Below are 13,023 nucleotides of genomic sequence, written 5' to 3'. Positions count from 1 at the left end.
CGTTTTATAAAACAAGACATTTATTTACATAAAACATTGACGTTGCACATAACATAAACATAAACGTGTGCACGTATTACAATGGCAGCGGTATTCAATAAGTATTACGATTCTCTATTTTATAAAATTTTTACTTAGACGTAAATTATGCATATTTTATTATGCAATACAATTTATTATGGCGCTGGAAAAATTTCCACGAATTGCCGTACACGTTACTTTTCATTTTTTTTTTTCAATTTTATTTGATCTTATTCTACTTACAAAGTGTTATCCATGCGTCTGCGCAAGTCATGTATAAGTCTGTACAGGCGCTGTATATAACTGATACAAATATTTCTGTACAGCGATTCGGTCTTAATATCGTCAGGCTTATGTGATGTAATAAATAATAATGCGGAATGATCGCAGTAATTTCTAACTATTCATTCATTTTGGTTCTCTGATCAGTTCTCATAATTATACTCTCCTCGTGGCTTTTTTTTTTAAACACCAAATCTATCATCCGGTTATTTTTATTCAGAGCACGGCTTCCGCCTCTGCTTCTTTCTGTTTTTTGGACTTCTTTTGCTTCTTTCCGAAATCCTCACCGTCCTGAAGAGTTTCCGGTAACGTGCATCCTGTCGTTTCCGGTAAAAAGAAACACAGAACTGCGCCCATCAATGGAAGAGTTCCAAAAACTATAGGTGGCAGCCATCCTTTAATCAAGCCCTAATAAAATTTGGAAATATTAGTGTCTTGAACTAAGTTTGTTGTTTTGTAAAAAAAATAAATAAAAAAAAATAAAAAACATTCATTCTACATTTCTTCTTACCAGGGACACTACGAATGGTGCTACCATGGAACCTATTCTGGCGCACATACTGCTTGTTCCAACTCCAATATTTCTTACAACAGTTGGGAATAATTCTCCAGAGAATAGGTAAACTGTGGTAAATGATACGGACATTCCTACTATACCAAAGCAGGCTAATAATAGCCTTAGCCATGCAGTTTCTGAAAGGCACAAAAGGTTTGAGTGTAAAAATTGCTAGTTTCATTTGATTTTGACTAATGCAGTAATTTGATGTATCTCGTGGTAAGTACCTGCTGAAACCATCACTAGTAAGAGGCTAGCAATGCCTGCTGTGGTATTGCTAGAGATTAATGTAATTTTTCTTCCTAGTGTACTCATGGCCCACCAAGAAAGAAAATTACCAGGTATCTGAATAGCACCGGAAACGGCAAAATTGACAAATATGTCTCCCCCTACTTGACCTATGTACTGAGTCATACCAAACAGACCCATTCCGCATACAAGCCAATTGAAGAATATTGCTAGAGATTTGATCCTCATGTTAGGCGTCCTAAAGAGATCCGGAAAAGACGCTTTGTGATCGGACGCCGTGCGTTTTGAGTTCTGAAAGAAATTCAAGAAAATAACGTATCGTTATGAAAATTCTTGATTATCAAAAATCAATATCGCTATTAACCCTTTGAGGACGCGTGTCTACGGACAATTGCCCAAATCTTATTTCCATTCCGGACTTTGCACTGTCTATTAGTTTGATCTTTCTCTGAAGGAACTAAGTCGTTATCAGTTCACGAGTCATATCATCTCAAATCACTCGGTTCAGGTGGACGCTAGGATGTCTGAAAGTTCCGTCCACAAAGGGTTAAAAATACTTCTCCAATATCCCACGTAGTATTACCTGATGAAGACAGTGCTTCCTGACCATGTCAGGAATGTCTTTGCTTTTAACTTTATTTACATTGGCAGCCTTTTGCAAAATCTTACAAGCTGCTCTTTGTTTTCCTACAGCTATCAGCCACCTGGGTGATTCCGGCACAACCCACCAGTACCCAAGAAGCAGTATGGACGGTATGGTAATGGCTAATTGAAGATGCTGCCAATGACGGAACCAGAAAGAAAGGCCTGACAGTGTCATATGACCTAAACTATATGGAATCTGGTATAAAACCGTGATGGCCGCACGCCATTTGCTGCCAACAATTTCCATACCTATAAATTTCAACGATTGCATATTAAAACTTAATTTAATGATAAACGATTGACTCAATGATAAATGACATATTAAAATCTCTCAAACTCACAGATGACATAACTGGTGACCATTGTTCCACCCGTAGCCATGGCGCTGAGTAACTTCAGTATCAACAGAGCCGGAAACCATGGAACAATAGCGCAGCCTATTCCAGAAACAATCTGTAGAACCACAGATATCATCAATGGTATTTTTCTTCCATATCTGCAATTCAAACAAAAACAATCCTTATCGTCTTGGCACAATCTACTGAGTCAAGTACAAAATTGTCAAATATCTTACCTGTCAGCCAAGCTGCCAAAGAAAATATTTCCAAGTAAAACTCCAAACATTAATACAGACTGTTGGATATTTGCATAATGCGACCTGTGGCATACTAGACTCCACTGCGAACAATAAAAAAAGTGGTATCATTTAATAACAATTGATCCGTCAAACTTATAATTCAACATATTTAAGTACGTTAATAATTATTTATTATTTTACCTGTGATATTATCGTTTCCGGAAATATACTTCTGTCAAATTCCCATTCGGTACACTCTGTCAGAGTACCGTTGAAATTAACCAAACACTGATCTTTCGTTTCAGAGTGCGAAGGGGCAGTGCAATTAAAACTCTGCTTTGGCGCCATAAAGACAATGGCCAATTGATGCCAAGCTACGGGAAACTTGACCAATGAAATAGCAACACACACTAAGAGTTGCCACCTGCCAAAGTTTCCCATAGCCTCTTGAACCGCATCGACCTCTTCATGTTCAACAGCCTCGACGTCTTTTTCGTTTGCGATATGACACCCATTTTTCTCCTTCTCGTGCACGTCTCCTGTAATGAGTAATGACAACATGAGTCTTCCGATTATTTTTAGTATAAATTTTCTATTTGCATTCTTCTGCGTGATATAAATAATTGACCGGCTTCTCAGTAGGTATGTACACGACACCAGGTTCCCGTCCGACCAATGTGCCTAGAGGTACTACGAACATTAGCAGTTACAATTTTGTTGTTCTTTTACTTTCTTTGTTATTTCGTTTTTCCTGACAGGAGACTCTATATCTTGTCTTACCGTGCAACATTTCTAGCAGCACGTATAGAACCTATTTAAATGAACGTCCCTTTCGTATTACATTATTTCGTTTAGACACTTAGTATTATTATTGTATATTATTACTGTATAGCATTGTATGCCTTACATATATGTATGTACATTTTCTACTCCACTTGTAATTTCGTTGAATATTGATTGTCAACTAGTTGATATCTTGACACGGCTGTCTGCACAGGAAAATAATCTATTATCATACATCAATATGCGACGTTACCCTGTTCGCTCGCAACGTCAATGCTAATGTTAACTGTAACCCGTTTTTGCATTAAGTATTGTCATTGTCATGTGTAATTATAAAAGTTTAGTCAAGATTTACTTCGAATGAAATCTTTACTCACAGTCAATACAAAGTTATGCGTAATAATTATAATCGACTAATTGCCATTAACCACCAGTACTATTAAATCTATCATTCAATTAAATTATCATTCAATAATATCATTCAATTTTCAATCAATACAATATACAAGGTGGGACATTTATAGTGACCTCAAATGGGAAGGAGGATGAGAGACAGGGAACACTAGATAGTAGATTCCAGCTAATGTAGAAAACGGATATTACATTTTACTTTTAAAATATCTTATCACCTGCCAGTTTTGGGACATTAGGGTACTTGTACTTTAAGACTCAAAAGTGGATGCTCTTTTGATTTCCGGAAAAAACATTGCATCATCCCATGGAAAAATTGAAAGTAGACCTTCGAATTACCTTAACCCCTGCACTCAGGAAGGAATTCAATAACGGAATCTTTCGTCCTCCTTGAAACCCTACAACTTCAGTCTGAAATTTTTTTTTTATATATGGCATCGTTTCCGAAAAAAAACCATCTGATCACTATAAATGTCCCAACCTGTATATGTATGTCTGTTTGTTTCCTGTTTTTCAATTCTTAATAATCTTCCAAGACGTACGATTATTAATCGTCTAGACTTCATTTTCATTAGACCAAGGCCTTTTATGCATATTCACTCAAAAGACAACAAGTCAATACACATAATGCACAAAGTCCTTGATAGCTGCCAGTCTAGTCATTATAAACTACAGTGGTCATGTTTAAAAGGTCTTTTCTGAAGTTTATTGGCATGTACCGAGGATGAATCGAGCCGCCAATGTGAACTGATATACGTGACCTCTTATCGAGTTAATCGACCAATCAGTCCGAGAAAAACGTCATAGAGATCTTAGACGAAGGTTAACCCAATCTAGCAATTAAAACGTGCTAGTTAGATTATTGAACTTCTCCATTCAATCATATTATAGGAGACGGGTGTTTCTTAATATGTCAAATAAATATATTATATTTTCTTCGAAATAATTTGCATGGTTTTGCTTTTCGAAATGGTGCAATGGGTATCGGCTGATTAGAGATTTTTACCTTTAATGATTACGATGTAAATGTATTCGCTTGAGTCAGAGACAACTGATAAAATGTGTGAATGAATAACTTGATATTTTTATGTATAAAAATTATCTTTTATATCGGTAATCAAGTTTTTTATAACTCACAAAATCTGATAATATCAAGCCATTGTGCAATCGTTAAAATTTTCTACTTTTATTTAGCCTCGATTAAAATCTTTAAGAAGCTATCGATAGTCATGATAAATTTACTACTATTACTATTTACAGTGTCCTAGGGATAAAAATATCATTTATTAGCTTTCTGAGTTCAGTACATTAACATCAAGATCAAGTTCATATCCAAGTTCGGCAATCGAGATACAAAAGTAATTTAACTAGTTTCTTTTTTTTATGTGCCATCTAGATAATCTCATTGTGTACAACGAAACCACAAGCGTAAGAAGAGATGATCAGCGCTGTCGAAACAAGAACAGAAAACATTGCGCTGGCGCCACTTGAAAGAAGGGAAAAAAACCAGATGACAAAGTGATATTATTGTTTTTTCAAGTTTCATACTGCACCGTTCGAAAATTAAAATTAATGCGAAAACAGCTCGTAAATATATTTCAATATGAGTTTAAAAAATGCATCAAGACGTTTACCAAGTCGAAGTAAAAAAACATTCGGAATATCATTCACAGGCGTAAGGAAGGCAAAAAATAGTTAGATCCTTGACTAAATTCAAGAAAATCTAAACAGTTATATAGATCAATTAATTTACTTAGATACACGTATAAACAGGTACATCAGTTACTCACATAGGGGCAAATTACATAAAAAACAATAAATAGTAATGTGAATCTGTCAATCACTATAGTATACTATTAGCAACAGTCTTTCTTCAAACAATTCAAATGTCCCGCCAAACTCACAATAGGAAACAATGTAAGTCGCTAAACAATCCATGAAATTAATTCGATCTCTCATTTGATCTCCAGTGTACACAAGAAGCACAATTCCTAAACGGATATAACGCGTCATATTGGGAGTCATGTATTTGCTAGATATTCGTTAATTGGATTGCGAAAGACACGTAAGACGCGATTCAATTGCTTTGCGTTCAATTAATCTGTTTACTATCGTAATCTTACTCTTGGATAGCTCGACTGGATTCCCCACCAATACAAGAGGAGTGTCCCTGACGTCAGGAGGCCTTCGAGCATTCCCTTGCGCAACAAGTGGGTGTACGTGAAAGCGAACGTTATCATTGGACGAAAGTGCAAGACGTCACAGGGGCGTAGCAACACGGCGCAAAAAGATCGACGCCACTTTTTGATACCGTGCGAATCCTCGGGAATTAAATTCCGTCACGAGGGTATTGTAACTGTCTGCTTGATAATTTCATCTCCCTCGCTCTCTCGTCTATCTTTGAACTTTGTACGCATGCGTTGCCCTTGTGAGCTTTGAACTTACGATAGACGTATATGTGTACTGTACACCGAAGTGGAAAGTGCGCTCATAACTTTTGACGTTACCCAATGTTTTTCGGTAGTTCGGAACATTAAATTCTAAAGTCACTGTCCATAGTCTGCGCTTCAGACGAAGCAGACGCACCGTCCTAATACAAAGTATATTACGACTTAAGATGATGCTTAAGATAATGAACCGACTGCGAATGCAGGCTTAAAAGTGCAATTTACTTGAAGCAATTGATACGAGAGTACATTTACACGAATGCAGCGCCGTAACGGTTAGATTTTTAACTAGGGCAATAATCGTCGATCTCAAAATAAATCCAGTTACGTTAATTGATAAATATAAAAGGAAATTGTAAGGACAAAGTTATCATTGAGATGACAAAACGTTGCTTAGATATTGCATCAGAAAAATATCTCACGCATGAAACACTGCTACTTAATAGCATAACTCTCTTGTATGGTAATTCAAATAAATGTTTTGACTCAAAGCCTATCCATACAAGATTTTCTTGATCAGTCAATGTCAACATGATAAAAGTCCTTAGTTCAAATGTTTATCGAATAACCACGGCTACTACACTAGCAGATTATCCCATCCCTTGTAGACTACAGTATAGCAGCATAGCTATGTGCAACTGCGTATGATAATTATTTATATAATATTCGTAGATCGTTCATAGGGCGACTTAATACCTTCACTGCTCTACCTTGGTCGACTTCGTAAAAAGTGCATTGAGCAACTTTCGTTAAACCTTCGAGAAATCAACCTTCGACGTGAATGGCGCTGATTGCGATTCCTTTTGAAGGAATACAAAAGGTCAGCGCAGTGTCGATCTGTAAATAGCGGTAAGCGTCTCGCGGTACATTCCGTGAATGTCTCTGACGTGCAGCCTTGCGCTGTAACATTCGGCGCTGGAATGATTCATGAGTTTTGACAAGATTCAAAATTTTTGAATGAATAAACGAACGAGAGAACGATTCTTTGAAAGAATGGCGCGTAGGGAACAATGAATAAAAATATATATATACGACAACATACCATATCCGTTGATTTGCGTTTCCTTCATATCGCTGCTCCTCCGACTCAGGTATTTTCGATTCTTTTTACGGCGTCTGTTTTCCTCCACGAAGAACAAGGCTTCCCAGTCAAGTCATACAAATGCACTTTCTGCAACATAGCAAACGTTTCTCCATGTGAGAATGACGAGGAAGGTCGCGAAGCGTGAACGTACCGATGAAGAAAAAAAAATAATAATTGCATCTCTCGATGAGTAATATTAAGAATGCGTGAAGAGTTGTCTTGAAAAATTGATATGTTTATGCTGAGGACACTCGTGAATTTATTTTCGCGACAGTGTACTAACATTTTATCACGTTTGTCAGATAATTTAAAAGAATTATTTTCATATCACTTATCTGACTATAGTTTATTTATCGGTACTTATAACACGCGTTTTTCACTTTGTTACTGATAAACTGTTCCCTCGCTATTATTTGCACGTAGTTTCTACTACGACTACTACGTACCGCGTGGAACGTGTGTATAAGCTGGAAAAAGTGCTCGAACGATTTTGCACTTTATACCGATTCGCGATCTGGTACAGTTTAGTACCATATTAATAGGTGTTAACGTACTGTTTATCGTAAACAACGATAGAAAGGTCTTCTTGACAATATGAGTAATCTTGATTATCGAAGTGAAGAATAAAATTCCATCGATTAATAATTCGATCGAAATATTTTATCGCACTTGTGTTCAACAGCCAATTGATTACATTAAGTCGCACTTGTGTCCTTACGTATCGTGTTTCGCGGACGCAATCTTCCATCATTTGCACGTGTGTCTACGATAAAGATCAATCCGCCAATATCATTTTAATCCAGATTAAACACGTTGCTTGTACTTGGATAAGATAACGATTCGTGATATTGTTATCTAGGTTAGACGCCTCGTGCATCAGTATCTAATTTATGAAATTTTGAAAAAAAAAAACATTTCAAATTTCTCGCCGTTACATTTTCCTCGAGGAAAATATCAAGTGACTGTTACTGATTCATTTTAAATCGATCAGTTTTTTCTCTTAACCTTATTTACCCTTTTTTTTTAAGAATCGATCATACTGCCACAAATCAGCGATTTCGCATTTGATGCTCCTATCAAATTCATATAGCTCATCGATGAGAAATTGATTTAGGTGCAGTAATTCACATATGCGATATTTGCTAAATTATATGATGGCTTAAAAATGGAAAATTAATCGTCGATGCTGATTACGTGTGATGCTTCATTCAGCGTGCTAAAAGAAATAGAATATCTCATTTATACTCTGCCAAAGTATACGGTAGTTATGGTTGATGTTTACCACATAGAATGATGGGAAATAATTTTTCTTTTATATATCACAAATGAATCAAACGTGAAGTATCGATAAAAATTGGTGCACGTGTCGAAGAAAGTTATAAAAGAAATCTGAACTTCTTCATTCTTCATCAGGATCAGTTGAACCGGATGAGTCTATTAGTAATAAGCGCACAAGGAAATTCCAGTATGCAATATAAGGATAAAGAATCATATAACGATTTAAGTAGATAAACATGCTTCTTTGTAAAAATAATTAACAATAATTCAATGATAATACGTAAATGGAACCGAAGGATGCCAACTCAACTGCCTCTTAATAGATACGAAGAATTTCCAGTCCGCCTATAGTTTCAAACTGCTTTGTATGAAATACATTTAACGATTAAAATGAAATTCATATGTTAGCAAAAAACTTGTCTTTAACTCTCAAGGTAATTATCACATTTTTTTTTCCAATTCTTAATTTTTTATATTTTAATAATTAATTGAAACCCTTTCTTTATTTAAATCTATCCTGCCGCTTGTTATTGACCTAGTGAACGATCGTTATAAACATAGAAAATAATAGATGCCAATGGGTTACAACCAGACGGACGTACCTGCCTGCTTATTATCCACGTAATTACCGTTATCACACACGCGGCTTATTACTTCTAAATACAGCCAGACAATTACCTGCTGGCGTCTACAAGCAATTGCAAAAGGCAGTTGAGTCCAATTTTTCCAGACAACGAAACGTTAAAGTTTCCTTTGATTTTCTCACATTCTCTTATTTTGTAAATCGCACTAATTTCACGTCGTTAGCTACTAACTTATACGGACTAGATATTTAATATGGATATCCAGTTGTTGACTGTTGTTTTACGTCTCCCCGAAAAAGTCATTAGTTTAATAATTAATTTTTTATCTAATGGAACTTTTGAGAATAAAGATTTCTAAATTCGTCGTAAAAAAATTATTTTACGCAGTATAGCCGTACGAGACTATTTCTAAAAGTAGCGCCGAAGCAATGGTAGTTCAAAGTTATTTTAACGCAATTGTTATTATTATTTATCAATTTATATATATGTATTATTCAAATCTGAGTATATTTTAATGTATTGAATAACGATCAAACTATTTTTTTACATGAAAAATCATTTCTCCCCGACATGTGTTACTCGTTAATACGTAATTAGCAGGTCCACGGAACTTTACACTATCCTTTCAATAGGGATACTCTTACAACGGCCTTGACTCGTCACCGATATGCCTTGTCGGGCTTCTCGACTTTCGGTCGTTTCATGTTCGCCACGCATCTCAAGCGTCGACCCAATAATTGCTGTTGTCATAGTTATCTAAATCGTTGCTGCGGTTAATTTTCCAAGAATTTCCAGTCCCTATTAGATACTGCATTTTTGTGACGTCATCGATGCACACACAATATCAATTACAGCAGTGGAGTTAAATTTTCATTAAAAAATCGTTTAATTGCGCGATTATGTTATTGCAGCTGTCAAAACTTTTATGAAAGTTAAATTGTACGTCTTTTTATTTGGTCACGGTCGATTTATGTTGAGAATTAATTTATGACATGAATTTATGATAATGACGAATTGCGCAATTATTCTAGGAGTGTCTACTATCCAATCTTTCGCTTGGTTGATAATTTAAATGATCTATGATTTTATCGTCATATTTATTACGATGGTTGCGAGCCTTGAACCTTATTCGAAAATCGTGCGTAGAAGCAGGCAAATAGTAAGATCATTTTTACTGATAGATTATGATAGCATGGTCATGGTTATGATCAAGTTACATACGTACGCATAGAACATATTTGATAATCCGCGCTGCCAGTTTGTACATATATGCGGGATATGCACATGTAGGTTGTTTAGGATCGCGTGGGCGGCGACACCACGTGCTAGAGCATTTCCTTGAAATTTACATCGGTCGCAAGGCGCTTTGGTACGTCATTTCTTTATTATTAGTCTCATTCGCGACTATACTTTATTACAGTAGTGAAACCGTAAATTCTTTTCTTCTTTTTTTTTAGTTCGAAGCTGTAAAATATATTTCTGACTTCGACGTCTTGTGTCATATATTTACATGTAACACGTAGAAATGTTTGTTTGCACATATGGCGTATCTTACTTTAAGATTTAAAATCAATTTTGAACTAAATTCTTCAGGTGCAAATTAAACACGTGAGCGTTGTTTATATTATAATGATTAATGGAACACGTTTTCGTGTTTATGACAGATCATTGAGTTTGGTATTTTAATTTTTGATGGGTAAACATCTCTTTTCGCGCACGAGACTACGGGGTACAGACGGAACTAAATGTCCGGCCGCCTTTTTTCTTTAATAACTTCGCTACTAATTGATGCAGAGCATTTTTTTCAAATTAAAGTTTTTGCGATTCTCCATAAAACGAAGCCCGGTTCAATTAGGTTTGATTACTTTAAGTTTGAGATATGAACATTTGAAAAAAATGCGTTTTTTTGGCGAAATTCAATATCTCTCCTTCTAATCGACGAAAAAATAATAAAAAAGCTATTTTAAAGCCGAAACTTAACGTTGTAGCATTGTTTTTTGATTCTTATCAAAAATCATAATTATTTTAAATGACTAAAATTACATATTTCATATTTTTTTTGTAGAAAATACTTAAATTCATAACAAAATCAAATCTATTGCATTATTTTAGAATTTTTTCGTCATAACTTATAAATAAATTAATATTACACCTTTAAAATTAAATATGTGCACTTGCTGTATTTATTTTTGTTCGCAACACAATAATTCAACTTTTTTTTCCAAAGAAGCTTCTGGTGTAACGAAAAAGGTACACGGGGCATTTTATGCCCAAAGGTCGTTAAGAAATATACGTCTAGCACCAATACCACTGAGTAACTGACGCTGCCAGCCGTCTACCTTTTTTAAAGGGTTCAAACAAAATTATGGTTGAATCGAGAATCTATTCTAGAGTCTAATTATACCTGATTTTCAATCCGCTCGAACTTTGAGTCTGGCATTCGATGTCCAATGTATTCATCAGGTGTTAATAATCTTTCAGTTGTGCAAACGGTCATGCCAATATAGATTTATAATTCAAATCGAAATGTACATTATTGATATATTAGCAAAGCGTATACAGCTGCTCATGATCATACTAGTGTTTTAATATGTATTAGTTTGGCAAGTGAAGCCCGGAAAAGTGAAGGAAATCAACCAGCCAAAAATACTGTTGCATGAAAATTAAATTCGTGTCTTACCTAAAGTTTTGAGGAATCTTGCGAGCCAACGAACTACGCCTAACTTCTCTTTCGTAACTTCCACCACTCGTGCTGGTACGACTTGATCAAATGAAAAATGTTGAAGCACTTCTGGTATTTGAAATTGATCTTTTCAATACAATACGGTATGACGGAACATAATAAGAAAATAATGTGATCAAATTCCTTTTTATACCGATAATCAAAATTCGTGAAATTTTCTTATCTCATTTGACATATGATATCTCGATTATCATAAAGTTTAAAACCCCCAATGATTGTCAGAGCTGTATCTTGATCTGTGTATTATTTTAATTGACAGGTTTGCAGAAAATTTATTTTCAAAGTGCACTCTTGATGCTCTCTTTTCTTTTTTCTTTTAAATCCAAAATTTTACTAGGTCAAAATTCAATCTCTATTAAAAGTTTTATGAAATTTTTGTCAAATTTATTTATTCCCTGTTTTCCTATCAACTTCTCACTACTTCTATTATAGCTTTCTCTTATTATACATCCCGCCTTTTATTTCCTTAAGCAATTCTTGAGACACGAGTCGTCGAGACGTTCTGCTCGTGTTTGTTGGCGCGAGCGTAGCTCGTTTGAAACTGGCGTCGCTGGCCGTTTAGCACGTCAACATAAACCTCGTATTGTGGTACGTTCTCCACGGCATCATGCCACGCGCTTCAAGTGGATACCAGTGGTGGTGGGAAAGTTAGTGCAGGAAAATGCTATAGGAAAAAAGACCTTACGCAACGATAATGGTGACCAATTGATATCATATGACTGATAACATATCAAATGATAAATATTGAATTATAATATATGCGATTTCTTAAGATTTTACATGAAACCAAGAATTCGAATCACACGCTTCATATATTTGGCAGATGGATCGGTTCTACTCAACTGATTACAGATAAGCGATTTTTTACGATAAATTTAACGGAATTTTACACTAATCCCAGGCATTCCATGGTGTCTCGCGAAATGAGCGTGTCGACTTCAATAAATATAAATAGTCATGGGAAACCACATATGAATTCTAGATTGACCTACAGGTAGCGTGGTTCATTATTGAAAAGTATGTATGTGGTGCTAATGTGGTGTTAATGTGAAATTATGACATTGATCGCGTATGTCAAATCTAGCTAGATTAACCCTGGAACGGCATACCGTTCGAATGTATAAAGTTTCAGTGTATAATGAGTATATTAATAAGTATATACACTGGGCATTGGGTTTGTATCCCACTGGGCAAAATTTATGGGTGTCCTACCTATTTCGATTGCCTCAATGATGCATCTGGTAAAAATGTGTTTGCGAAATGTTTTCTCTTGATAAAAAAACTTTTTTGAAAATCATACAAATATTTTCTATCCATTAAAATTGTCAATTTAAATCTGGGAAAATGCATAAGGCACAAATGA

The 13,023-nt window shown here is 35.3% G+C and overlaps 1 protein-coding gene across 3 annotated transcripts; it reads right to left on the bottom strand.

The window, feature by feature from the left end:
* Window positions 1–225: 225 nt before the first annotated feature.
* On the bottom strand, window positions 226–12,251 carry LOC107270970 (organic cation transporter protein). Of its 3 annotated transcripts, XM_015746476.2 has the most exons (9): window positions 11,598–12,249; window positions 7,014–7,142; window positions 2,532–2,869; window positions 2,328–2,431; window positions 2,095–2,249; window positions 1,692–2,002; window positions 1,087–1,399; window positions 815–996; window positions 226–711 (listed from the first exon to the last, which is right to left on the bottom strand). In XM_015746476.2, the coding sequence occupies exons 2-9, from the start codon at window positions 7,039–7,041 to the stop codon at window positions 520–522; spliced, it is 1,623 nt and encodes a 540-aa protein (XP_015601962.1). In that variant the 5' UTR covers window positions 7,042–7,142; window positions 11,598–12,249; the 3' UTR covers window positions 226–519. The 3 variants fall into 3 exon arrangements, with proteins under 3 accessions (XP_015601962.1, XP_024944012.1, XP_024944011.1); XM_025088244.1 differs by lacking the exon at window positions 7,014–7,142 and having other exon boundaries at window positions 11,598–12,251; XM_025088243.1 differs by lacking the exons at window positions 7,014–7,142; window positions 11,598–12,249 and adding an exon at window positions 2,959–3,117.
* Between the last annotated feature and the right edge of the window lie 772 nt (window positions 12,252–13,023).

This window comes from Cephus cinctus, unplaced genomic scaffold (assembly GCF_000341935.2).
Source record: "Cephus cinctus unplaced genomic scaffold, Ccin1 Ccin1_scaffold0857, whole genome shotgun sequence".
Taxonomy (NCBI): Eukaryota; Metazoa; Arthropoda; class Insecta; order Hymenoptera; family Cephidae; genus Cephus; species Cephus cinctus.
The sequence above is the reverse complement of the archived record's forward strand: the minus strand, read 5'-3'. Positions and strand labels throughout refer to the sequence as shown.